General features: G+C 43.7%; 1 protein-coding gene, 1 long non-coding RNA gene and 2 other non-coding genes across 4 annotated transcripts in view; 3 read left to right on the top strand and 1 right to left on the bottom strand.

Annotated features, from left to right (window-relative positions):
- The window catches only part of LOC141373114 (uncharacterized), a 29,911-nt gene extending 8,716 nt beyond the window's left edge, over positions 1-21,195 (bottom strand). Inside the window, exons 1-2 of the long non-coding RNA XR_012378799.1 lie at positions 21,162-21,195; positions 6,658-6,846 (exon numbers count right to left, since the gene is read on the bottom strand). This is a non-coding gene — a long non-coding RNA (uncharacterized lncRNA). The remainder of the gene's footprint in view (positions 1-6,657; positions 6,847-21,161) is intronic.
- A 97-nt stretch (positions 21,196-21,292) lies between these two features.
- On the top strand, positions 21,293-25,186 carry TPT1 (tumor protein, translationally-controlled 1). The gene is made up of 6 exons (XM_025874850.2): positions 21,293-21,448; positions 21,721-21,794; positions 22,350-22,540; positions 22,964-23,069; positions 23,870-23,986; positions 24,973-25,186. Exons 1-6 carry the CDS (start codon positions 21,421-21,423, stop codon positions 24,973-24,975), a joined length of 519 nt encoding a protein of 172 aa, XP_025730635.1. The 5' UTR covers positions 21,293-21,420; the 3' UTR covers positions 24,976-25,186.
- Positions 24,774-24,903, top strand: LOC112826971 (small nucleolar RNA SNORA31). The gene has a single exon (XR_003209107.1). It is a non-coding gene; the product is annotated as a small nucleolar RNA SNORA31 (small nucleolar RNA).
- A 781-nt stretch (positions 25,187-25,967) lies between the features above and the next one.
- Positions 25,968-26,101, top strand: LOC112826972 (small nucleolar RNA SNORA31). Its single transcript, XR_003209108.1, has one exon. It is a non-coding gene; the product is annotated as a small nucleolar RNA SNORA31 (small nucleolar RNA).
- Positions 26,102-26,356: the final 255 nt, after the last annotated feature.

Raw genomic sequence — 26,356 nt, 5'->3', positions numbered from 1 at the left:
TATTTGACAGAGACAGAGACAGCGAGAGCAGGAACACAAGCAGGGGGAGTGGGAGAGGGAGAGGGAGAAGCAGTCCTCCCGCGGAGCAGGGAGCCCGATGTGGGACTCGATCCCAGGACCCTGAGACCATGACCTGAGCCGAAGGCAGACGCTTAACGACTGAGCCACCCAGGCGCCCAGGAATTTATTTTTTTAAGTTTACATTCAATTCTCAATTCAGTGGGAAGTCACTTGGAAAGCTGTGAGTAGAGGCGAGACTTCAGCACACTCCGGTTTACTAAGCAAGCCGCCGCTACCGCACTGGCGGCAGTGATGGAAGCGATGGACGGTCCCCGGGGACCGAACGCGCTCCGTGACAGCGGGGCTGTGGGGCTGGCGGGCAGCGGCGGGGACCTCACCCGGGAGGCCGGGGCAGCGCGCACACAGAAGACGGTGGCGCTGAGATACACATCCGAGGCATAAGCAACAGGACACGCTGAAGCCCCAAGACGGAGGCAAGAGAGAGTCCAACCAAGGAAGACTCCTCATTGAGGGCAGGTGCAACCGGGGAGGACTGTGATGCCATTGACTGAGATGTGGAAGTTTGGGGGCGCCCTTTTTGCTGCTTATTTGTGGTATCATTTCTCATCAATTACCTCCTGGACTGCTGGCTGGGCCACCTGCTAGGCCATTAGGCTTCCAGCCACACTCTTTGGTGAATTTATAAAGAAAAACTTGGCCGACAAAAAGGATTGTTTGTGGGCACCTGGGTGGCTCAGGCGGTTAAGCATCTGCCTTCGGCTCAGGTCATGATCCCAGGGTCCTGAGATCAAGCCCCGCATTGGGCTCCCTGCTCAGCAGGGAGTCTGCTTCCCTCTCTGCCTACTGCTCTTTCTCTCTGACAAATAAATAAAATCTTAAAAAAAAAAAAGTTGTTTGCTCTTGTAATTGTAGAATTATTCATCCCTTTGAGTCTTTTTTTTTAATTAATAGACTTCAAATAAGAAAACTTCAAAAAACATAAAGTTAAGCAAATTTATTTCAGAAGCTAGTATTTTAGCCATGTGCCTCCTTCTGCTGTGCTTGTCGGTTGGCTTAGTTGTTTATTAATCGGGAGACTCACAGCAAAGATGAGCAGGGAATCTCCCAGGACACAGAAGGCTTGCACATCAGACCAGCTGATGCCCACCTGGCCTCCTGAGTTACACCTGCCCTGACCTACAGTGAGCCTCTGTGGGCCTATTTCCACCTCCATGGGACTTAGTCGTGGAAATGCCAAGGCCACAAAGAAGATGAAGAGGACTTTGGTTCATTTTAACGACTGAATCTGGAAAGTGCCAGGCAGGGAAAGCCAGAGGAGAAGCAGGCTACCTCCATCTGTCAGCAGCCAGAACTGTGTGGCTCTTTAGCAGTGCTAATGAGCAGAGCATTCTACTCCCACCAGGGCCCGGAGCCTGGCAGGAAGTCAGGCCCGTGTACCCACGGTTGTCAGCTTGGCCTCCCATGGAAACAAACGAAACTCCCCTGCAGTGTGATTCAGAGTTCCGTGTTTAGTGAGACTCCAGTAGACTTGATAACAATCCAAGAGAGGGGCACCTTACTTGCTCTCTCTTGTGAACATCCCACCAATCATTGGAAGACATGTGCTTTTGACAAATGTGTCAGCACAGGAATTCTAAACATAGGAGTGAGTCATGGTTAAGATAGTCCGTAAACATTTAATATCGTGTGCAAAATGTGTGGGTATGTGCGCTTTTCTGGGGGGAAAGATCTATATCTTGAATCAGATTCTCACAGTGGGCCAGGATCCAAAATATCATGAACCATGAAAGGAATAAGTCCTAGGTTACTTGGCTGCTCTAACAAAAATCCCGTAGACCAGGGCGCTTTGCACAACATTTCTTTCTCACAGTTCTAGCGGCTGGGAAGTCCAAGATCAAGGCATTGGCAGGTTTGGTGTCTGGTGATAGTCGACTTTCTGGTTCAAAGTCCTCACCTGGCAAAAGGGGCAAGGGGGCTCTCTGGGGTCTCTTTCATGAGGACACCCATGAAATCACCCTTATGACCTAATCATTTCCCAAAGACCCCACCTCCTAATACCATCACACTGGGGGTTAGGACTTCAACATACGAATTTTCAACACAAACATTTAGTTTATAACAGAATCAATTCCTGAATAGTATGACACGGGGCTCATTTAACTGAACACCAGGCATTTCCTGAGTGAGTAGATTCTCTTCTACCTGCACCTTAATTGAGCCTCTGTTCCCCAAAATGAGTACATCATTTTAGGAATATACTTGGCCACTAATTCAGGAGTCGAGGCCATGTACCATGTGTTTGAAGTTTGCACATTAAACCCCACTCACCAGCCCTGAGGACCCAAACACTCATACGGCACAACAAAGCAAAGGTCCTCTCCAGATTGCCCCTGGTCACCTGGCTGAGGGCCCTGGAGCGTTAAGTCAGGACATTTTGTTTTTTTGTTTTTAAGATTTTATTTATTTATTTGACAGAGAGATAGCGAGAGAGGGAACACAAGCAGGGGGAGTGGGAGAGGGAGAAGCAGGCTTCCCGCCGAGCAGGGAGCCCGATGTGGGACTCGATCCCAGGACCCTGGGATCATGACCTGAGCAGAAGGCAGACACTTAACAACTGAGCCACCCAGGCGCCCCAAGTCAGGACATTTTGATAATAAGATATGTCACAGATATCACTGGTAGAGAAAACCAAATGAGATACTCTGAGAAATTAAAACCTATACCTTAGATTTAACCAAGTAAAACCCCATAAACGCATGAACTGAAAAAGCCTTTGATATACCCTTCAACGAGCAGCCGAACTGTGTGTGTGTGTGTGTGTGTGTGTATCTCCTTTGTTAAAGTCAATCAGGAAGATTCTGGGAAAATGGCAGCAGGGGTAGGGTAGATTTTTAATCTCTCTGAATCCCCAAGTGAAAAAATAGAGCAACTACAACAAAGCCAAAATCTTATGGATGACATGTACAACAAAATTAGGAGTAAGGAATCTCCATGACAGGGCGCCTGGGTGGCTCAGTCGTTAAGTATCTGCCTTCGGCTCAGGTCGTGGTCCCAGGGTCCTGGGATCGAGTCCCACATCGGGCTCCCTGCTCAGCGGAGAGCCTGCTTCTCCCTCTCCCACTCCCCCTACTTGTGTTCCCTCTCTCACTGTGTCTCTCTCTGTCAAATAAATAAATCAAATCTTTAAAAAAAAAAAAAAAGAAAGAAATCTCCATGACGATCAAAATAGAGGCAGATAGGAGCAAACCTTGGCAAGCCATCAGACCGCATGGTTTTGACATCTGGGCAGGAGAAGGCAGAGGGTGCCAGTGGGGTGTCTGATAGACCTGAGAACAGTGACTAACAGGGATTCACAGGGAAGCATGGCAACGGGGAGAGAGTCTGCCCCACCAATGGTAAGGGAATGCAAGGAGTCTGCAGTAAGCTTTAAGATGCTGGACAGCCTAGCTCCTGTGAACCCTAGGAATTAGGAACCAAAGAAATAGAAAGGCCACATAAAAGTGGGGGTGGGGAGGGGGCGCCTGGGTGGCTCAGTGGGTTAAACATCTGCCTTCGGCTCAGGTCATGATCCCAGGGTCTTGGGATCGAGTCCTGGGATCGAGTCTGGCATCAGCCTCCCAGGGAGCCTGCTTCTCCCTCTCCCCCTGCTTATGCTCTCTCTCTGTCTCTCTCTCTCTCTCTCTCTCTCTCTCTCTGTTAAATAAATAAATATTTTTTTAAAAGTGGGGGAGGGGAGCAGAGCCAGGAAACCCCAGATAGGAAGTTGCCTACGTATTTGAATCCTATCCAAAATACCAGAAGAGGAAACCCTGTGACCACACAAGCTACTTTAGAGCACACCTCGTTCCAAAGGCTCAGGGAAACTAACTTTCACATAATAATAGACAATAGCAAAGCACTGAAGATTCAGTACCTTATTTGATGATATCAAAAATATAAAAATTTTAAAAAGAGCAACAACCAGACAATATGGGCCCCCTGATGAGAGAATTCAACCCTGCTATGGTCTTGCCAAAGACCAATGGAGTCTCCTTAAGCCCCTGAATCTAGCAAGACAACTTTGGGGGAAATACAGAGGCCAGAGGAACATGAACCACACAAAATCCAGACCATGAGAAGCAGGTCAAATGATGTAAAATCTCCAACAGATGAAATTGAGGGAAAGAATTGAGAGGAACCGTACAGACTAAAAATAAATTTAGAAGACCAAGCAAATTTTTCAAAAAGGCAACACTAAACTCTTACATCTAAGGATGCTATTTGGCTGAGAAAGCTATAAAAAAAGGAAGGACGTGATCAGTATAAAATCAGGAGGGTATTTACTTTAAGGAAAGGGTAGGGTTGAAATGGGACAGGACTCATTTGAGGGCTACAAAATGGCGATACTCTAATTCTACCATTTCTTTTCTTATATAGTGCTAAAATATACATAGATAAAATTAACCATTTTAACCATTTTTAAGCACATAATTCAGTAGCATTAAGCGCATTCACAATGTTGTACAACCATCACCACTATCCATCTCCAGAATTTTTGTATCATCCCAAACAGAAACCCTGTTATCTACCACTTCTTTTTAAAAATGTATTTTTACATTTCCAAAAAGATGCTTTTCTGCATCTGTGATTTGGTTACCCAGGGGTAGGTTTCATATGGAAAGGCAGGATAAAGGCTTGATGGGGTGGGGCAGGAGGGGCAGCTTCTGGGGTGGCCCCAGCCTGTTCTGTTTCTTGCCTGGGAAGTGATGACAAGCATGTTTGCAGGGCACTGAGATCACTATATAAGTCTAAGGAGGAAGAGAGGGAGGTGGGAGAGCCAGGCAAAAGAAGGAAGGAAATTTTCTGCTGCCACAAAAAAGTATATACGATATGATAACATTTATGCATTTCCTCAAATGAATTATGTATGGTTCCATACCCGAGAAATAAATAAAATAAAAAGGGAGAGTGTCCATCTATTAGGTGGATTTAGGCATAGGCCTACTTATGGGCAGATGGATGTATAAAATAACTTCTTAGAGGTCCTTCTGGGAGCAAAAGGGGCCTCTGGGGTGCTGGCCATGATCTGATTATAGACCTGGATGTGGTTGCATGCATGTGATCAGTCTGTGAAAAATTACTGGGCTGTATACTCACAATATACACATTTTTCGGTATGTATATTTTCATAAAACCTTTTCTTAAAAAAAAAACTTTTCTTATAGTCCTAAGATCCCACTTTAGGGAAATACCCAATCCTTATTTATGTTGTTAGAATTAAAAGAATGCATTCTGACATGTAAAACTGGAATTGTAGTCCTTTCTACTCATTAATTATCCACAAAGATGAAATTAGACCTGACTCATCAGCCTGCAGGCTCTTGACTGAAGGAGGGAGCCTACAGCTCTGGTCACTGGGCCTAGGAATGGCTTAGCAGCACCCACATCTTGGTCCACCACATAGGACCCAAGCATAGGATAGGACCTATAGCATAGCTGATGGCTGAGTCTGGTGCCATTGAATGGGTCCAAGATGGGAGCTGAAAAACATCTCACTACAGGCAGGCTCTGAGAAGAAATGGAGGGAGCATGAGGAGGGGAGAATGAAGAGAATCTAAATAAAAGTGTTCCTACTTCACGCCTACTATAATAATGATCTTTGAGCTATAGGCTATAATAATCCTACAAAGCATAGATCACCCTGTGTTTTATACCAGATGGAAATGAAAACTAACACTTGAATGAGATTTCCTCTTAAATTCTCTGGTTCCCATGAGCTCTGAGATTCTAGATTCTCTTGAAGAAATATTTACCTAATGGGATTTGCTCTAACTACCATCCTTGATTCCTAAAGACTAGGAAGCCTGCCCGGAAGGAAGTGGTAATTCTTGTTCCCTGAGAACATTGATTGGTACAGTCATTTGAGCTCCTTGGCCAGAAAGTACTTTGGAAATACCAAGTCTCTTAAACAAATGACTTGTAAGAAGATGATGTCCCCTTACTGTGAAAAACTGACTGCTGTTTTTCTACAACTATGAAGTATTATTCTACCACAAAGCTCTAGACACAATGTTCTGGCAAATCATCCTACTGAAGGAGAAGACAGTATTGGCAATTTAAAGGGAGAAAGACATAAAAATATACAGGACTCGAGGCACCTCAGAACTTGTCACTTTACAAATGAGCTTCACAGAAGTTCCTTTTAGATGTCAGGCACTTTTCTGTATGTATATTAGTCAATAAAGCAAAACAGTGGATGATCCCCGATGCAAATTCACTCACAAAAGCAGGGAGGGAGCCAGCATTTGATGAACACATAGAGTAAGTCAGGCAGCATGGTAGTTGCTGGGGTTTTTTGTTTTCCTTTGGTAAAGTATACATAACATAAAATTTGCCACTCACCACCATCAATCTCCAGAACTTCGCATCATCCCAAACTGAAATTCCATGCCCATTAAGCAAGAATGAGGCAGAAGGGACACCTTTACTGTGTGCCTTAGAGCCCCCAGCAGGGTCACATAGGTAGTATTAGCAATTCTAGGTCACTGCTAAAAGACAGTTATTAAAGGTAGTGTACAAGTTATAAAACTTGCTTTGGGTATTATCTTCAGAAACTTTTGTTACCCTTTAAGGAAATTGATGTTTTGATTGACTTACCTGTGTTAGGCGCTACCTGCAGCATTCCCATCTTCCCCTGGGCGAGGCTTATCACTCTATTGCAATTTGCATGTTTAATCTCCCATCTGTTCCACTTTTCCTTCCGGGGAAGGGCTCTGTCCTGTTCATGTTGTACATCTAGCAGCTGCTAATGTGCCTGGCACATATTAATTGTTCCATACACATGTGCTGAATGAATGAATACAAAATTAATACTACTCAATTCTTACCAAAAGCTCAGGGCAAATTAGATTTTTTTTCCCTTGTGGGAAAATAATAAATCACCTTGTAATAGAAGTCAGAGACCTTGAAGGCAAGAAAAAGCAATGGTTAAGCTGCCTCTGTATGACAAAATGAGGGATTTGTCTTTTTTTTTCCTGATGGGGAAGTGGGGGAGCAGGTCCAGGAATGGAGAAAAGAGAGGGCAGCCAGTGAGCGGGTAAGAGATGGGGGATCATGCAGAGTCGTGATGGGTGGTTAGGGGGACTTTAACAACAGGGACACCCAGACTTCACTCCGAAGCTGCATTGCTGTGATGTAATATGCTCTCTTCCTTTCCATGTATTGTCAATGACTAAAATAAACATCGACAGAAATCTTGGAGAGGGTTTTGGATTTCCTCCGAAGATATGCGCCAACCTTATCTGGATTTCATGGGGACAGGAGAGCCCGGCAGACATCTGTGTTACAGAAACATACTTGTGCTAGATTGCCTGAAGAGTGCTCTAGCCATTCCAGATCATAATAAGATATTTTTTTTCTTTGGATGGGTCCTGGCCTTGGAAAGCTGTAAGGCAGGATCCCTTTGTTCTGCCGACTACTAGAATTATTTTTATTGAGTTGAATTTGAAGATTAGGCCTACACTGAAGGAGATCACACAAAATAAGCCACAGGAAGCCCATTACTGAATTTACTGTAGGGGTATTTACTGATGAGGGCTTGTGTGTCTCATTATCAGACGCTAAAAAAAAAAAAAAAAAAAAAGTCTTCCCTAGGAAAAACACAAAAACGACGGCAAATCTTAGAACTAATTATATTCTCCCTTCTCTTCAGTTGTGAAAAAGCTCCTGACCAACTTTGGGGCCCACCTTTAATGACTTGTGCAGGACTCGACACACCCAGGTTGATATAATCCCAACCCCTGGCTTCATATTCTTATTTTCATTTTCATTTTCAGTTTGTACCTATGGCCTCACTAATTTTTGAAGGTGCTACATAGACCTCCATAAGTTGCTACCAGTAATTTTTTAAGTAAGGCAAAGTGGAAAGAAAAGAAATTAATATGCTTTCCAAATTATATTCTGTCTAGATCCCACCCCATCGCGCATCTGCACTTGAAAGAGTGGAAAGCAGAAGATAAGCTATCTTCCTCCCACAGCCTGATGGCAGGCTTGGCCCATCCCTCTCCATTCCTCCCTTTAAAGTACTGGCTGCCGTTTCTAGCAAAATTATTTGTGGGTCAGTTTTTTGGATCAAAATCAAGCTCTCTCTCAGACACACACACACACACACACACACACACCTTGTGCCTATTAAGTGATCAGAAAACTCACTGCCTCCCAGGCACACAATCTAGAGGTGGAACTCCTTTAGCTCTTCTCAGGTGTAATATGCTTCTTATTTCTTTAGGGCATTTTCCTTATAAATTGTCTGTATATGACAGAAATATTTCCCCCATACTTCACTTGTGTTACTATAATACAATGTTAGGTATCTGCGAGAAAAAAAGAGCTTTAGAAACTAAATGTGAAATTGTACACAAAGTCATTGGGATAAATTACAAGGCAAGTGCTAACAGCACTAAAGTTCCCCTGGACCCCACTTTTCCTCAGCGCCCCGGCCGCCCAGAGTTAGCCACTGTTACCAGGCTGATGCACGTCCTTCCAGACTGTTGTCTGTGCTTTTGCAAATATATACACGTATCCACAGCAAGACACTGCTTTTCTTAGGCATGTCTGTGTGTTGGATGGATGGTATGCTGTGTTACGCTGCTCTACAACTTGCTTTTTTCACAGAACCGTATGTTTTTGAGCCCATTTCCTGCTCGGAGGGAAGAGCTCTTGTCTGTTAACTCATGCAAACAGCCTCTTCTAGTCATGAGAGGCTAGTCTTCCATCTTTACTGTTCAGTCACCAGCATGGCCAAAGACCTAAGTTGCAGATCATAAAGGAATTCAGAAAATCTAACTATACAAGGAGGACTCCCTCATAGGCTGCTGGGCTGGACTATGGTGCTAAACCTATAATTTATCTCAGTCGCAAGCTCACTCATTTAACAATTTTTGACTGGCTGTCTACTACCCACTGTTCCAGGCACTGGGGATTTATCTGTGAGCAAAAAGACAATCTATACCTCTCTGGTGCTTTCAGAAGATAAAATAATAAGTAAAAGAAATAGTGTGTGGGGGAGCCTGGGTGGTGCAGTTGGTTAAGCGTCTGTCTCTTGGTTTCGGCTCAGGTCATGATCTCAGGGTCGTGAGATGGAGCTCCGCCTCAGGCTCTGTGCTCAGTGGGGAGTCAGCTCTGTATTCTTTCTCCCTCGGCCTCCCCCCCCATCCCCACCACACCACTCGCTCTCAAATAAATAAATAAATAAATCTTTTTTTTTTTTTTTTTTTTTTGTCAGAGAGAGAGAGAGCACACGCAGGGGGAGCGGCAGGCAGAGGGAGAAGCAGGCTCCCCGTGGAGCAGGGAGCCCGATGTGGGACTTGATCCCAGGACCCTGGGATCATGACCTGAGCCGAAGGCAGACGTTTAATGCACTGAGCCACCCAGGCCTGCCAATAACTAAATCTTAAAAAAAAAAAAGAAAAAAATAATGTGTTGGTTGCTGGTAAGTGCCACAGAGAAAAATTAGAGAGAAAAGAATAGGGATTTCCAAGAGGAGACCAGTGATGGCGATTTTGAACATGGTGGCCGTGGAGGGCCTATAGAGAAGGTAACAATCGGAGCCAGATTATACCTTTAGTTTGTGCAGACAGGAGCTTCTTTTTCAGAGAGAGAGAAAAAGCTTAAATGAGGCATTTTCAGCAGTATCTTTCCTATCATTCAGCCCTCCCACAGCTGGTTCACCTTCTAAAACTCGACGGTTGAGCAATGCCCTTGTAAGAAGGGTCGGGAAGATGACACTTCTGTCAGCCTGCAGACAGCACGCCAGAAAACAACTTGGCTGTTTTCTCTTTATCAGGCTTCCTTTATCAGGCACCTGCACTTTTAAAAGGTATCAAATTGCAGGGCACCTAGCTGGCTCAGTCCTTGGAGCCTGCAACTCTTCATGTCTGGGTCATGAGTTTGGGCCCCATGTTGAGTGTAGAGATTACTTAAAATAAATAAAATGTTTAAAAGGCATCAAATTGCTTCTCTTGACTACTATTTTGAAAAATCCTCTTCTTGTTAATCCCTTAAAACGGAGATTCTCGGGGCTCCTGGTGGCTCAGTTGGCTGAGCGTCCCACTGGGTTTCAGCTCAGGTCATAGTCTCAGGGTTGTGGGATTGAGCCCCAGTGTGGCTCTGTGCGCATCAGGGAGTCTGCTTGAGATTCTCTCCCTCTGCCCCTCCCCCCAGCCCTGTGTGAGCTCTCTCTCTCAAATAAATAAATAAATCTTAAAAAAAAAAAAAAAAAGACAAAGATTCTCAATCTTGGCTGCATATTGGCATGGCCTGGAAAGCTTTAACAATTTCTGCTGCCTGTGTCCCACCCAAGAGGTCCTAATTTCTTTGATCAGGAGTATGCCTGAGCATCAGGATTTTTAAAGTTTTCCAAGTAATTCTAATGCACTGCCAGGGATGAGAACCACTGTCTTACAGGCCACTGGCCCTAGTGATAACTTGTTCAACAAATGACCACAGGTTTCCAACTGAAGGACAGGTCAGCCAGAAACTAAGACCAGGGGATCCTATAATTAGCCAGATGTTGCTACTACTACTTATTCCTTACTTCCTTATACACAACTTCACACTTTTGCAAAGTGTTTTCCAATATATTATCTTTTTTGAAATATGTGTTGTCGTCCTTAGCTCCTAAGATCTTTGTAATTTTTTGAGTGACAGGAGCATCTGACACAGAGCTCTGAAATCCCTTAGAATTTCTTGGTGGGGCGCCTGGGTGGCTCAGTGGATTAAGCGACCAACTCTTGGTTTCAGCTTAGGTCATGATCTTGAGGTTGTGGGTTCGAGCCCCGAGTTAGGCTCCCAATTCAGTGCAGTCTGTTTCTGATTCTCTCACCCTCCCCTTCTCCTTCTCCCCCACTCCTGTACTCATGCACTCTCTCTCTAAAATAAGTAAAAATGAAATCTTAAAAAAAATGGGGGTGGGGGGTGCCTGGGTGGCTCAGTTGGTTAAGCATCTGCCTTCGGCTCAGGTCATGATCCCGGGGTCCTCAGATCGAGTCCCACATCAGGCTCCTTGCTCCGTGGGGAACCTGCTTCTTCCTCTGCCTGTCGCTCTCCCTGCTTGTACGCTCTCTCTCTGACAAATAAATAAATAAAATCTTAAAAAGGAAAAAAAGAATTTCTGGGGTGATTAGGAATGTCTTCTGAGCTAATGAGGCAACTCCTGGTGGGCTGGATAGCTTCAGCATGGAGGGTGGTCATCAGAAAAACCAAGCTATGGGACACCTGGGTGGCTCAGTCATTGGGCGTCTGCCTTCGGCTCAGGTCATGATCCCATGGTCCTGGGATCGAGCCCCGCGTTGGGCTTCCTGCTCTAGGGGGTCTGCTTCTCCCTCTCCTTCTGCCTGCTGCTCCCTCTGCTTGTGCTCTTTCTGTCAAATGAAAAAATAAAATCTTAAAAAAAGAGAAACCAAGCTATGATTAACCATGGAACTTTCAGCCCCACACCTCATCCCCCAGGAAGAAAAGTGGTAGAGACTGAGTTAATAATCGACCGTGCCTACATGATGAAGCCTCCATAAAAATCCCAGAAGTACAAGAGTTTGAGAGCTTCTGAGTAAGTGAATGCATTTACGATGTGCTGGGAGAGTGACACACCCCAAATCCGTAGGGACAGAAGCGCCTGCCCTTGGGGACCTTCCGGATCTTAATCTTATGGATCTCTTCATCTGTCTGTTCATTTGAATCCTTTAAAATATCCTTTATAATAAATCAGTAATAGTAAGTGAACTGTTTTCCTGGGTTCTATGAGCTGTTCCAGCAAATGATTAAACCTGAGGAGGAAGTTGTGAGAGTCTCCAGTTTACAGCCAAGTCAGACAGAAGTGGTGGGTAATCTGTGGACCTACTACTTGTGATTGGCATCTAAAGGGTTGGTGAGGGGTAGTGTTGTGGGACAGAGCCCTTAACCTGCGGGATCTGAGCAGTTAGTGTCAGAAGTGAACTGAATTGTAGGCCATGCAGCTGGTGTTGGAGAATTGCCTTGCTGTGTGGGGAATCTGGTGTCAGAAGTACTGTGTGTAAATGAAAACACAGTCCATTTTTCCATGGGGACCTTCACAGAACTGTGAAGAGCAAGGTTTCTTGGAAGTATACTTCCTTATCAACGTAGAAATATTTGTTTCAAATCTAATTCTCATCATATGGGGACAGTTTTTGAAAATGGTAGCCACCTCTATACCTACACTAAAAGATATACTATACAGGGTAGGACAAAAAGTGGGCCAATAAATTATATTTGCATGTTCATGTATATTCCTATAAATATATTAATATTATATATATGATATGCACAGGAATATACATATTTATATTTTATTGTTATAATTATATTTCACATATTTATATATTTCAGATTATATTTTAAATATATATTTTATATTTATATTTATATCATATATACTCCTATATCCATTTCTATAATTTTTTTTAAGATTTATTTATTTATTTGAGAGAGAGAGCGAGAGAGCACAAACCGGGCGAGGGGCAGAGGGAGAGGAAGAAGAGAGAATCTCAAGCAGACACCCTCCCACCACCCCCCAGCCCCCCACCCCCTGCCAGGGCACAGAGCCCAGCTTGGGCTTGATGCCAGAACTCTGAGATCATGACCTAAGCTGAAATCAAGAGTGGGTCATTCAACCCACTGAGCCACTCAGGCGCCCCTCCATTTCTATAATTTTGGTCTTGCACTTTTGAACAAATGTTTACATATCTGATGTCTCAAATAGAATGAACATTTTGCTCTAAAAGCAGTAATAAGTTACTGTGCACTAGCATGCCCTAAGAGATCTGAGAAAAAAATTCCTTCCTTTTCCATACTTAACATTCTAGTGACCCCGCTAAGGCAGCCCTGAAAAATAACTGTTGCCATACCAACAGCTTAATGAAGAAAGTCTGCCACGGTTTTCGTCCCTGTTTGTCCTCAACTATGTGATAAATTTCAAAGATGAATTAGAGCAATTAAATTCTGCCTCCAAAGAGTACCACTGGTTATAAAACTAAAACTAAAAATCTTCCTAATTCTTATCTACACATTAACCCCAATCCCACAGTAATCACTGTGAACAATTTACAAAACTTCGGAGAAGTTTTAATACAGACACAAACAGATGTATATTCTTTTCCTAAAAGGAATACTGATTCTATCTACGTGACTCTATTTGCTCTGTTCTCATAACAAAATTTAATTATCTTCAGGCTTTGTATTTCAAATTCTAAATTTTCTTTGATATTCTGAAATTGCATTCAGTTCCTACTATAAGCTAATTTCCAGGACTGTTATAGGGAATGGTAGGCAGCTGGGCAAGATGCACCAGCAAAGGAGAAGTCACGTAGAAAAGAAGAGTAAGCCAGCCAAGAGGTTAGCAATCTGGAAGGGAGATAAAAATAAGTATAGAGATAACTCTAATATTTATTTATCCATATGTTTATTTATTCATTCCTTCATCCATGATGATGAAGTATTTATACATCCAATAATAATTCCATAGGCAAGATGGAAAAACTGAGGCTAAAGTCAGTCCTTACTTCACAGCCATTAAATTTTCTTCTGACTCAATTCTGTGCTTTCTCTCCTCCCCTATGCCACAGAGCATGGAAGTACTAATATAGCTATGACTGAGACTGCTCACTCTTCCAACTCCCTACCCATCTGCCACCCTGAATAAAGAATATACTTCCCAGCCACCCTCGGAGTTAAAGGCTCTGTGATTAGGTTCTGGCAATAAGATAAAAGCAGTGATAGGCATGATTGCTAGTGCCTGCCCTGATTTCTGTTTATCCCTTCCTTACTGGGATGTGGACATGGGTGGTGTGGGTACCTGAGTGGGTGTTGGTGGGGAGGGTGGATGGACCTCTGGATGTCCACAAAGGAGGATAAAGTAGATCTCAATGTGATCAGTTGTATTTTTTCATTCATTGAAAAAAAAAACTTGAAGCAAATACGAAAAATGTTAGCAGTTATTTATTGTGATTGGTGGGTACCTAAATATCTTTAAAATGTTTATTTTCCAATGTTTTGGATCTATGATTTAAAAATAAATTCCAACATTCATCAGTTGGACTATTTATAATAAAATTTTTTTAAAGTAGTTTCCATACCCAATGGAGGGCTTGTGCTCATGACCCTGAGATCAAGAGTTCCATGCTCTACTGACTGAGCCAGCCAGGCGTCCCGGAATATTTATAATTATTTGTATTTTTTATTTATTTCTTTGTCAGAGAGAGAGAGAGCACAAGCAGGTGGAGCAGCAGGCAGAGGGAGAAGCAGGCTCCCTGCTGAGCAAGGAGCCCAATGTGGGGCTCCATCCCAGGACCCTGGGAACATGACCTGAGCTTAAGGCAGACACTTAACTGGCTGAGCCACCCAGGCGTCCCTATTTATAATAATTTTAAATGACATTTTAGATGAATAGTTAATGATATGGGAAAATATTCATGATAAAGGTAAAATACTTGGACAATTTTCTGAGATTAAAGAGTTGCCCCCCCAGCTGACTGATTAGTCTAATCATCTTCTACTCATTTTTAAAATCCAGTCTAAAAATGATTAAAAGTAGTCCCAACCAAGAAATCTTCAAATTGGCTTGTTTATAGATCTGTTAGAGCAGTCTTAAAAACAGTAACCTATGCTTAAAAGTCTTAAAAGTCTTAAAAGATGGAGAAGTCACTTAGACATTAGGATTCCTTCCACCCTGTTTTTTTTAATATAGGTAATACGTTTATTTATTTTTTTAAAGTAAGCTCTACACCCAATGTGGGGCTTGACCTCAGGACCCAGAGATCAAGAGCTGTATGCTCATTCGCTAAGCCAGCCAGGCACCCCTCCCTCTACCCTGCTTTTTAAAAAATTTACGAATATTGATGGGGAGAACATTAACGTCAAGATTAGTTATCTGTGGTTTTCTCTATGGTTTATAAATGCTCTTTTATGTGTATTATGATTTTTTATATCAGAAAAAAGCCCTATTTTTCAAAGTTAAAAGAAATATTCAAATATCTAAAATCTTAGATTCTAATGATCATTTTACATTCATCAAAGACACTATTGGAAGTTATATTAGTTATGTTGCTTGGTTTCACTTAAGAGAAAGGGAACGGGTATTCTCAGCTAGACCTAGATATTGCCAACAACTGGCCTGGCAGTCCCTGTTCCAGGTAGGGCTTGGTATTCTGTTGAGCATAAACAAACTCATAGAACATTAACACCAGATAAGGCTACTTTGTGACAAAAACATGAACCTTGTCCAAAAGCGCTACAGTCAAAAGGGGCACATTAAAAAAATAATAATAAGGGCGCCTGGGTGGCTCAGTTGGTTAAGCGACTGCCTTCGGCTCAGATCATGATCCTGCAGTCCCGGGATCGAGTCCCGCGTTGGGCTCCCTGCTCGGCAGGGAGTCTGCTTCTCCCTCTGACCCTCTTCCCTCTCGTGCTCTCTATCTCTCATTCTCTCTCTCTCAAATAAATAAAAAATAAAATAAAAATTAAAAAAAATAAAAAAAATAATAAAATTATCCACTGAAATCGACCAGTTCATGCTGCCAAGAAATATATTTGAAGAGAAAATTTGCTTAAGTCAAAGGCTTTCAAACTTTTTTGAACTAGATCCACATGAAGAAATACGTCTTATGTTGGGATCCAGTACACATATACATGTGTAAATCTAAAACATAAGTTTCATGAAACAATAGTCACCTTTACTACATGTGATTCTATTTTCTTTTTATTGTTTCATTTTTAATTAAGTTGGTCACTATTCCCTAAGTTGTTTTTCAGCTCTCAGTTTGAAAAGCACTGTTACACTAGGTCTTGAATATATGCTGAATCCTATTAATTGAGATGGGATTTGACTTAATTAAGAGAAATGAAAACTTTTTTTCGTCCATCATTTATCAACAATTATTGAGTCAGGCCCTATTAGGACTCCTGAGGCATAGCAATTAACAAAATAAAGTCCCCCACTCATAGAGTTTACATTATAGGGCTCTGCGGCCATGGATATTTAAATTTAAATTAATTAAAATTAAATAGAAGTACATACTCAGTTCCATTGCCACACTAGCCACATTTCAGGTACAATAGCCACTTGTGGCCTAGAGGCTACTGTATTAGAGCAGATACAGAACATTTCCATTATCAAAGTAAGCTCTTTTGAACAGTTCTGCTCTAAAGGAAAGAATTTGCCTTGTAACTTAAGTACTGATTTGTTAGCAGAGTATGAAAAGTCTGGGTAAAAGGAGCAAGAGAATTCATTAACAGATCTCAGAATGAAGGGATTCAGACCATGCACCAGGAATAGTCCAGCTGGACTGGTTCCTTCCTAAATCACCTTCTGTCACCATCATAAACCACATTCTAACCTCCCTGCCCAATTCCCTCTTAAGTAAACTACATTTTCTGCAACTTCACTGTCTACACTATATGTAACCAATTAGGAATTCCTCATTCTACATTAATGGTATTCTTGTTTCGGAAATCAATCTCATGAGTTTGGTAAATACTAATCAATTTCCCTGAACCTGACCCCCAGTGAGTAAAGGTGAAAAACGTCTAAGCTGAGAACCAGACCCTTTGCACTGTGAGTACAGCAAGGACTACTAGCTGCCTACAGTCTTCCTTAAGAACAAAATCCTGATTTTATTTAGGGTGGCAGTCAACCAGTGTCCATGAGCTGGGAGACTAGTTTGCAGCCTTCACTGCAACTGGATGGATCCATGTAATTGTTCAGTGGGACTGTAGCCAGGGCACTGGGGTACTCCAAACAGTCCAGGTTCGGCCATTCGCCACTGACAAAATCCAAAGGCAGAGAGTTGAGTGGTGGTGAAACAAGAAAGGAGTTTATTTCAGTGAGGCAGACACTGGGAAGACAGAGGACTACGGTCTCAAAGACAGTCTCCAAAGCGCTGAAAATACTTGCAGGTATATATAAGGAAAATGTGGGGTAACGGTGGGTGGGTAAGTGCAGGTGGGCAGTGAAAGCCAAATCCATCGTCTTGGAGTCGATCAAGGGTAGTGTCTTGCTAGCTCAGGGCAGTCCTTATTGCTTGAGGGGGTAGTTTTGATTCTTATCAGGGGATGCTTTGCCTTCAGGCTCTTCCGCCTGAGTGGAGACAAGCTGGAAAGAATAACCCAACTAGAAAAGTTTGAGGTCAAAATGGAGGCCGACTAAGTCCTCTTTTAGGACTTCTAGAATTGCTCCCTAGGAGGGAAACACACGCTAGAATGTACCTCTTTTGTCCTTCCCCTTTTCTTGCAGCCTGAAAGGTGGATGTGATGGTTGGAGTTCCAGCCTCTACTGCAGACCATATAGGTGGTGAAGAAAGGAAAATCCTAGGCCCCTGATGCCCATGAAGCTACCACATGAGTCTGGACTGCATATCCCTGAATTTTATTTATATGAGAGAATGAATAAACCCATATGTGTTTAAGCTATTGTAGTCAATCCCAAAGTGATAAAAGGGGGAACTCTTCTGAGGTGCTTTTCTCATGTGAGGGCTTGTGTGCAGAGGCCAGAAGACATTTAGACCTCTTTAATTGCAAGAGATACCAAGTCATATCCAGTTGTAAAATTTAGGACAGCCTTAGATTTTGTTAGAAAACACTGAAAAAATCATGTTAAGAATGAAAATGTTATAAAAAAATTTCAGCGGCGCCTGGGTGACTCAGTCAGTTAAGCATCCGACTTTTGATCTCAGCTCAGGTCTTAATCTCAGGGTTATGTGAGTTCAAGCCCCGCACTGGGTTCCACCCTGGGCATGAAGCCTACTTAAAAAAAAATTCAAATGATGCCAAAGTAAAAGCGAATTAGCTAAAGACCAAATCCTTTCAATTTTGTCAGTGGCTTGCAATTAGTGAGTAACTTTCCCTATTTGCATTGCTGGTGTTCTAAGTAGGTATTTTCAAGATACAGCACAAATTTTTAAAAAAATATTCATTCATTCATTCATTCATTCATTCAGTGAGTAAAGCGATAGTTTATTAAGTGAAGATACAGAAAAAGCTCTCAAGAGTGACAGGGGTCCTGACAGGGTTGCCCCAGCACAAATTTTTTATTTATTTTTATTTTTTAAAAAGACTTTATTTATTCATTTGAGAGAGCGAGAATGAGAGAGCGAGCGCGCGCACACATGAGAGGGGGGAGGGTCAGAGGGAGAAGCAGACTCCCTGCTAAGCAGGGAGCCCGATGTGGGACTCGATCCTGGGACTCCAGGATCATGACCTGAGCCAAAGGCAATTGCTTAACCAACTGAGTCGCCCAGGCGCCCCTATTTTTTTTTTAAGATTTTTATTTAACTAAGAAAGAAAGCACGAGCAGCGGGAAACAGTAGAGGGAGCAGGGAGCCCATGATTTCAGGACCCTGGGAGCATGACCTGAGCTGAAAGCATATGCCTAACCAACTGAGCCACCCAGGCGCACCCCTCCCCACCCTCCCCCCGCCCGGAACAAATTTTTTATTTTTTTTTATTTTTTAAAGATTTTATTTATTTGACAGAGACAGACACAGCGAGAGAGGGAACACAAGCAGGGGGAGTGGGAGAGGGAGAAGCAGGCTTCCCGCAGAGCAGGGAACCCGACGTGGGGCTCGATCCCAGGACCCTGGGATCATGACCTGAGCCGAAGGCGGACGCTTAACGTCTGAGCCACCCAGGCGCCCCGAGGAACGGATTTTTTAGATAACAGGGTGGAGCTTACAAAATATCTTGAAGTTCAAATCAGATTTTCCTAAGATTTTTTTTTTTTAGGATTTCTAGTTTCTGAATTACCATGAGCTATTAAAATTAAACATGAACCCAAGATAGAAATCTCTTGACAAAAGCCGAATTCTTTCAGTGAACAATTAAGTGTTGTGACTGAACAGAAGAACGTCTTTAATACAACACGTATCCACTAAATCCCTAAATATTTCCAAATAACTAATTAGAGGATTAATGGAATAGTTTCAGGAATGTTTTGCAAAGTAATAAAATTTGGGGAAAAAAGGTAGTAAGATTTGGAAAGAATTATGCACCAAATTCAACCAATATTTATTTGTTTTTTTAAGATTTTATTTATTTATTTGACAGAGACACAGCGAGAGAAGGAACACAAGCAGGGGGAGTGGGAGAGGGAAGCAGACTCCCTGCCCAGCAGGGAGCCCGATGTGGGACTCGATCCCAGGACCCTGGGATCAAGACCCGAGCTGAAGGCAGATGCCCAACGACTGAGCCACCCAGGCGCCCTCAACCAATATTTATTAACAACCTACTGAAGACACCAGACATTTTTTCGTTGCCTTATTTAATATCCCCAAAACCTTTTAACTCACAAAAATTCCGTTTTATGCTTAGGCTTAGGGAGCCTGGCTTTCCCAAGGTTACAGGACCAGTAACAGACAAAGCCAAGATTCAATCTAGGGTCCTTTGACTCTTAACTTCAGTACTTTTTTTCACTATGGCTTTTATAAAACTTGAAAAAATGTTTTTAATTGAACATAAAACTGGATAAGAGTGGAGAGAAAAGTTTAGGGATATGGTATCAGCAAATGGAAATATTTCAAAAATTTGAAAATGTTAAAGCCAAGGAAAATAATTGAACATCTGCCTGGGATAACCTGTTCCACTCATATATCCCAGAAATAATCAAGAGGTTTGAAAGATTCTTCACATTCTGTCAGAAGATGTCAATTTGTTTTCAAATTCCCTTCATGCCATTTTTTAGCTTCCTCCCAGTTACCGGGGGTCCTCAAGGGTGTCCAGTGCAGCCCTGGACCACATCTTTTGGGGAGGGTACTATTTCCTGGCTCTTTTCCATTTTGACTTCTCCATCATCTCAATTCAGTTTTGTGCTCGACTCTTTCCCGAGTTGCTTTCTCTTACTACGCAGAATGCTTCGTTATTAGATTTAGAAAAAAACAAAAATGTTGGCTGTATTATAACTGCCTGATTCTTTTTTTTTTTAAATATTTTTATTTATTTATTTGACAGAGAGAGACACAGCGAGAGAGGGAACACAAGCAGGGGGAGTGGGAGAGGGAAAAGCAGGCCTCCCGCTGAGCAGGGAGCCCGATGCGGGGCTCGATCCCAGGACCCTGGGATCATGACCGGAGCCGAAGGCAGACGCCTAAAGCTGACCCACCCAGGCGCCCCTAATTACCTGATTCTTAGGAACAAAAATTTAGGTGAGGATAGGACTGGTTTTAACTTGTTCACGATTGGGAGATCCGTGCAAAACCCGGTGCTAGGGACCCCGCAGAGCATAAAAATAATGTTGAATGTAACCGGAGATGCTCTCCGGTTTCACACAAAAAGGGAAATTGTTAACCTTGAGTGTTTGTTTTGTACCTTGTAACTGGGTCTAAAGTCCACATAACATTTGGGCAGGTAGGAAGCTCCCTATTTTTTAACTCTCTAGCACTTAGGACATAATTTCATTGTCATCTAAAAGCGACACTATAAGCTTTTCAAACAGAGGACATAAGTCAAGGCCAAGTGCAAAACAGAAGGGAAACTTCTTCAGCTGTTTGCCCGAGGAATCCGCAAGCTTTCAAATACGGAACTCCAACTGGGAGATGGGAAAGCTGTGCAAACTCGACACTTACGTCCTCCCCAAGACCTTGCGCCCCCCCCCCCCCACGACTAATCCCAGAGGCGCAGCTGGACCACCTGTAGCCCGGTCCCCGGACTCAACTCTGCCCCACAAAAGCGTCCGAAAACTACTGCTGGGGCAGCGCCTGGGCCAAACGCTAAAAAGTCCTCCGAGGCCTCCCGAGAACCTAGAGCGAGGCCAAAAGTCCAGTCCCCTACCCTCATCTTTTGTGGACAGCCTCGCGGTCTCTCCAGGCCCCGACCCTCCGTAAACGCCAAGTTGACATTTTTGTTCCCAGAAATGGGTGCGAGCTGCGCGGCGCGAGGCGTAGGGCGGAAGCTTGAAGAGATTCCATCTAAGCCCCACCCAAGCCCAGCACCTCCCAGGGCAGCCCGGCAGGATAGGGAGGGGGCAGGAAGCCTACCCCGCTTCCCCCTCTCTCCGCACTGGAGGCCCGGGAACCCCTTCCTCCCCTTCTCCACCTACCACCCCATCGCGAGCACCACGCAACGCGGCATTGTGTCCTCGGGCCAAGTCCCCGGATGCTCACCTCCCCTCACCGGCCCGTGCCGTGGCTCCACCCCTCGCGCGGCTTTGCGTGTCGCGTCACCGCTTGCGGCGCTTCCGGAGGCGCAGCAGGCGATGACGTAGGGGGACGTGCCCTCTATATGAGGTTGGGGAGCGGCTGAGTCGGCCTTTTCCGCCCGCTCCCCCCTCCCCCCGAGTGCCGCTCCGGCTGCACCGCGCTCGGTCAGAGCTCCCGGCTTCTGCTAAGGTAGTGCCGCCGTCGTCTCTCTCCAGCCGTCGTCATGATCATCTACCGGGACCTCATCAGCCGTGAGTCGTGACTGCACTACCACTACTGCCGCGCGCAGGGGACAGGGTTGCGGGTGGGGGCGGGGAAGAAGGACGCCGCCGCTGTCGTGAGCCTAGGGGACGCTGGCGGCCTTTCCGGGAGCGAGGAGGGGTCGGTGCCTGGGACACGCCTCGGGGTCTCGAACGCCCGGGGAGGAGCGGGGGCCGCGTGCGCCTGGCCCGCGCGGGAAATGGCGGCGCCGGTTCCAGACCTTCGGGCGCGCCGTGACGGGCGGGTGTGTGTCCCCGAGCAGATGACGAGATGTTCTCCGACATCTACAAGATCCGGGAGATCGCGGACGGGCTGTGCCTGGAGGTGGAGGGGAAGGTGAGTCGGTCGGGCCGCGCGGCGCGGGGGAGGCAAGGCTGGGCAGGCTCGGGTTTCCGCCGCTCCCCCGCCCGAAGTTGTGCAATCCTCTCCGCTGCCTCCTGGCGGAGGAGACGCTCCTTCCGGGCTCGGGTTTTTCTAGAAAAGTGGAGGCGGAGCTGAGCCTGGAAATAGGTCTGCCGCCTTGGCGCCCATCCTCCTCCCGGGCGGTCCGGGACAGGTAGGCTCCGGTTAGGGAGCCCTAAGCCCTTCAACGTTTGCTCTACATGTACTTGCTCATCAGCCCAGAAGTCCACATAGAACCTCTACTTGGGTGTAAATGACCCCGTTTTCCTTCCGGTCAACAAAGAATTCTTAACTGAGTTACGATGTTTCAGGAATTTCAGGCGGCTTGAGGTTTTTTCTCGGTAACAATGTTTTAGTGGTTTTGGTAAGAATCAAAAGTGTTTTGGTGGGAGGATGATGGTTATGTGAACTGCTGACACAAGATTTGGGGGATTCCTTTAGCTAAGGTCAAAAACGTCTGAAACTGAACTACTTTCTTTCTTAATGCAGATGGTCAGTAGGACAGAGGGTAACATTGATGACTCGCTCATTGGTGGAAATGCTTCCGCTGAAGGCCCAGAGGGTGAAGGTACCGAAAGCACAGTAATCACTGGTGTTGATATTGTCATGAACCATCACTTGCAGGAAACCAGCTTCACAAAAGAAGCCTACAAGAAGTACATCAAAGATTACATGAAATCGTAAGTGCTGCTGGTGCCGCCCACCTACTGCCCGCAATCCTGTGGGATTCGGGGATAAGCTGCCTTGGAGGGTCTTTAGCAGCAGGCTTACTTGTGAAAGGCCTTAACCTTTTCTGTTGTGAGCTTACAAGGTAGGCGCTTTTCCATAAATAAACTAACGTGAACATACTGGAGCATGCAGTGTGGTTTTAGCTTTTTAGAAGTGTACTTTGGGAATAACATGAAATCCAAAATTGTGAACAGTCTTGAAACTTTGATCCTGTGAGCTAGTGGTTTCTTGATTGTGCCATATGTTAATCTGGCCCAGTGACAGCTAGTTGTCCTTTTCAGTGCTTGCTTGTTTTCGTTTGGGTTTTTTTTACTGAAAAAATTCATTTTGCTGAGAACTGAGTACTTTAACCTATTAATAAAATACTGTTTTAGAATCAAAGGCAAACTTGAAGAACAGAGGCCAGAAAGAGTAAAGCCTTTTATGACAGGGGCTGCAGAACAAATCAAGCACATCCTTGCTAATTTCAAAAACTACCAGGTAAATACCATAAATGTTTGTGTCAAAGATTTGTGCAATTTAGCTGCCAGAGCAACAAATTACTTGATGAATCTTTGATGTAACCTGGCTGTCTCCTGGGTCTTTTGAACAGTTTAAATACTTCATAGATTTAATTCCAGTAGCCTGGGCTGTGGAAAGTAGCCTTCTCTGCTCCTAAGTGTGTTTCTAGATCTTGTCTGCTTGATTCCAGAGTCTCATCCCTATTCACTTCCCAGAGGACATTTTTCATTTCTCCCTGTCTAGAATTGCTTGTTAATATCCTAAGTGGTCTTCCAGTCTTTTTATTTCCAACTCCAGTGTCTCATTGCCACTAGAGTTCTTTCTACACTTGCTCTCTTGGGGGAAACTCAGTGACTTCCCCTTACCTCTATAGAAATAAAGAAAAAACTCATTACAGCCTGGCTCTTTGATTTTTCCAACTTTCACATGTCCTCTGGCCATAAAGATAACTTTATCCATATGATGTGCTCTCTTCGTTGTGTGTTCCCTATGCTTGATGATGTAAACAGGCTTTTACAGAGTTTGGAATTGTATATGTGGGGTTGAGAGAATGTGTTTGCAGAAAGTCTAAAGTGTTCTGGATTGCTCTGTACTTAACTTTGGTCAATTGTTAGTGTTCTCATTCGGTGAACAGAAGTTTGGTTAGAATTTTTTTTTCTCCTGGTGAAAATTGCTTAAATTGTGGTGTTTTGAATCCTCCTTTGATTGTTTTATTGTAGTTTGTTTTGATACGATCTGTATATAACGGTCTAATTCTGGGTATTTGTTTGCTTCCTAAGTTTTTTATTGGTGAAAACATGAATCCAGATGGCATGGTTGCTCTGCTGGACTACCGTGAGGATGGTGTGACCCCATATATGATTTTCTTTAAGGATGGTTTAGAAATGGAGAAATGTGTAAGTATAAGGAAGTGGGTTGAAATCCATAATGTAAAAATGGAGACCTCTTTGTGATTCCTTGTTTCCTGCCCCTGGGATGGTTAGAATGGGTTTTACAGCAGTCTTTGTAAAATGTAGGTCTAGTTCTTGTTTCTTTTTGGGAGTCTTAACAGGGTTGTGTTTCACATGTAAAAGATTTTTACGGGACAGAAAAGGGACTTAGAATTTTTATATACAGAAAGTTTTTCTTGTAGGTGGCTTAAATCACTAAGCTGGAGATCAGAAACAGCACCCTGTGTTGATCTTCCCCCATAGAAATTGTCCTTCTCTTCATATTTTGCCAAGCATATGTGAATGGCATGTATGGCATGTGAAACCTTTTTCACTTTGGTTTACTGATAATTGACAGCTGGTCATTGAAAGCCTTGATGTTACTAGCTTTTAGTAAATAAAGTTAGAGGTGGCTGCTTACCCAATATGCAAAATCCTTCAGTAAAATTAAAGGAATGTCTACTATGCAAGGAATTTCTGGAGGCAATACAGGAATGAAAGCATTCATTTATCCTAGCTTTCAGAGGCTTCCATGTAAATTAGAAGTAAGATCAACTTAAGGCTACACTAAATAAGATTTGAGGCAACAGTGGACAAAAATGTTTTAGGATGGTATGGATGATTTGCTAAGGGGATTATTCCAGGAGTATCTGCGGTTTCTGTTGGTAGAACAAAAAGTATATGTACATATGAGTGGGGCTTGCTTCAGAATGAGACTTCTAGAAAATGTGCTACCCCTGCTTTAAGGATGGTTGTGCATCCACTGATAGACCTTGAACAATTGGCTGTTGTTCTTTTGGTTTGCACTAGGATGCGAGAGAAGAAAATCCCTGCGCTTTCTGTCTGTCTTTGTGGCAGCCCAGATTGAATAGGGGAATACATCTGCAGCATAGAAATGTTAAATATTTTCATACTGGGTAAAAGCGTTAATACGGTCTGTCTCGTTTTTACAGTAACGAATTCGGCCATGACTTTGGATGTGTCACCTGTTGCCGTTAACGGGCTGCTCCTCTTCATCCACACGACACCAGGACTTAGACAGATGGGACTGATGGCATCTTGAGCTCTTCATTTGTTTTGACCCTGATTTATTTGGAGCGGAGGCATTGTTTTTAAGAAAAAAACATGTCATGTAGGTTGTCTAAAAATAAAATGCATTTAAACTCATTTGAGAGAATGCCTCTTAGTTTAACACATATTTAAATCCATCCTGTGTAGTGTCCTGGAGAAGCTAGAGCCTGGTCGTAGACTACTGCTAGAAAGCATAAGACTGCCTGCAGATAACTTCTACCGTGAAAAACTTCTGGGACTGGAATATAAAAAACAAGAATCCAAAAGTCTTAATTCTGAGTTCAAGTAAAGGGAAGGACCATGCTCATAGCTGGGCCAACATTTGAAGTGGATTCCTTACACATTTCGTCACCTACCAACGGAAGTAGTTAACTCTGGAGGAGATTACCAAAAGAATAAAAAAGAGACTAATGACAGTTGGAAGCAAAGTATTGTGTGATCTTATTTGTCATAAGTCAAGTAGAGCCAAGTTCTAGAGAAACCTAGACGTCTCCTGGAATGCTTGTGTCAAACTCCCTGGAATGGCTTGTCCTGCCACCTATTTTTGTGACTTCAAGGTGGTGTTTACATTTTTGAATGGTTGGGAGAAAATAGGTGGTGGAATGTGAAAAATATGAAACCTAAATTTGTGTCTGATTTTACTGAGCCCTGCCATGCTCATGTTTTTATGTATTGACTGGCTCTTAACTGTTAAGAGCAGAGTATGACAGAGACCTTTAAGGCCTACAAATCCTAAAACAGCTATGTGGCCCCTCAAGACAGGTTTGCCTGCCCCTGCTTCCAAAGATGGAAGTTCTAGATGGAGTGTGGGCCCAGGAAAATGCTGTTGTGTCCTGTCGTGTCTGAAAGGGCTGTGGGTGTCAGGAGAATAAGAAAAATGCATCCGTTTGACAGACCTGGAGCAGTTCCTGTCTGCTGCTAAGGTTTCCACTAGAGATGCAAGAAAAAAGTGTCCTCGCGCTTTCTGTCTGTCTCATTATGGCAGTCAAGATTGAATGGGGGAGTACAGGGAAAAACCAGAAGAATTTCTGCAACTCAGAAGTAACCTCATCAACAGTGAAATTGTTTTACTCCAAAGTATCTGAAATTTGAGTTTATGAGAAGTGCTACAAAAGGATTTCCCAGACCCTTGCCTTTTGATTAATTCCACTTTTAAAAGCTTAAGGGTTAAAACTTTTTGGCAAGCCAGTGAGTCATCTGGTCCTATGACACGTGAACCCAGGGCAAATCCAGTGATTTGGGAACCTAGAGATTTCAGAGTTGATG

This window comes from Callorhinus ursinus, unplaced genomic scaffold (assembly GCF_003265705.2).
Source record: "Callorhinus ursinus isolate GAN/ISIS: 27379988/994484 unplaced genomic scaffold, GSC_fseal_2.0 scaffold7, whole genome shotgun sequence".
In the NCBI taxonomy this organism is placed as follows: Eukaryota; Metazoa; Chordata; class Mammalia; order Carnivora; family Otariidae; genus Callorhinus; species Callorhinus ursinus.
Note: the sequence above shows the minus strand (reverse complement) of the source record. Positions and strands in the feature narration are given on the sequence as shown.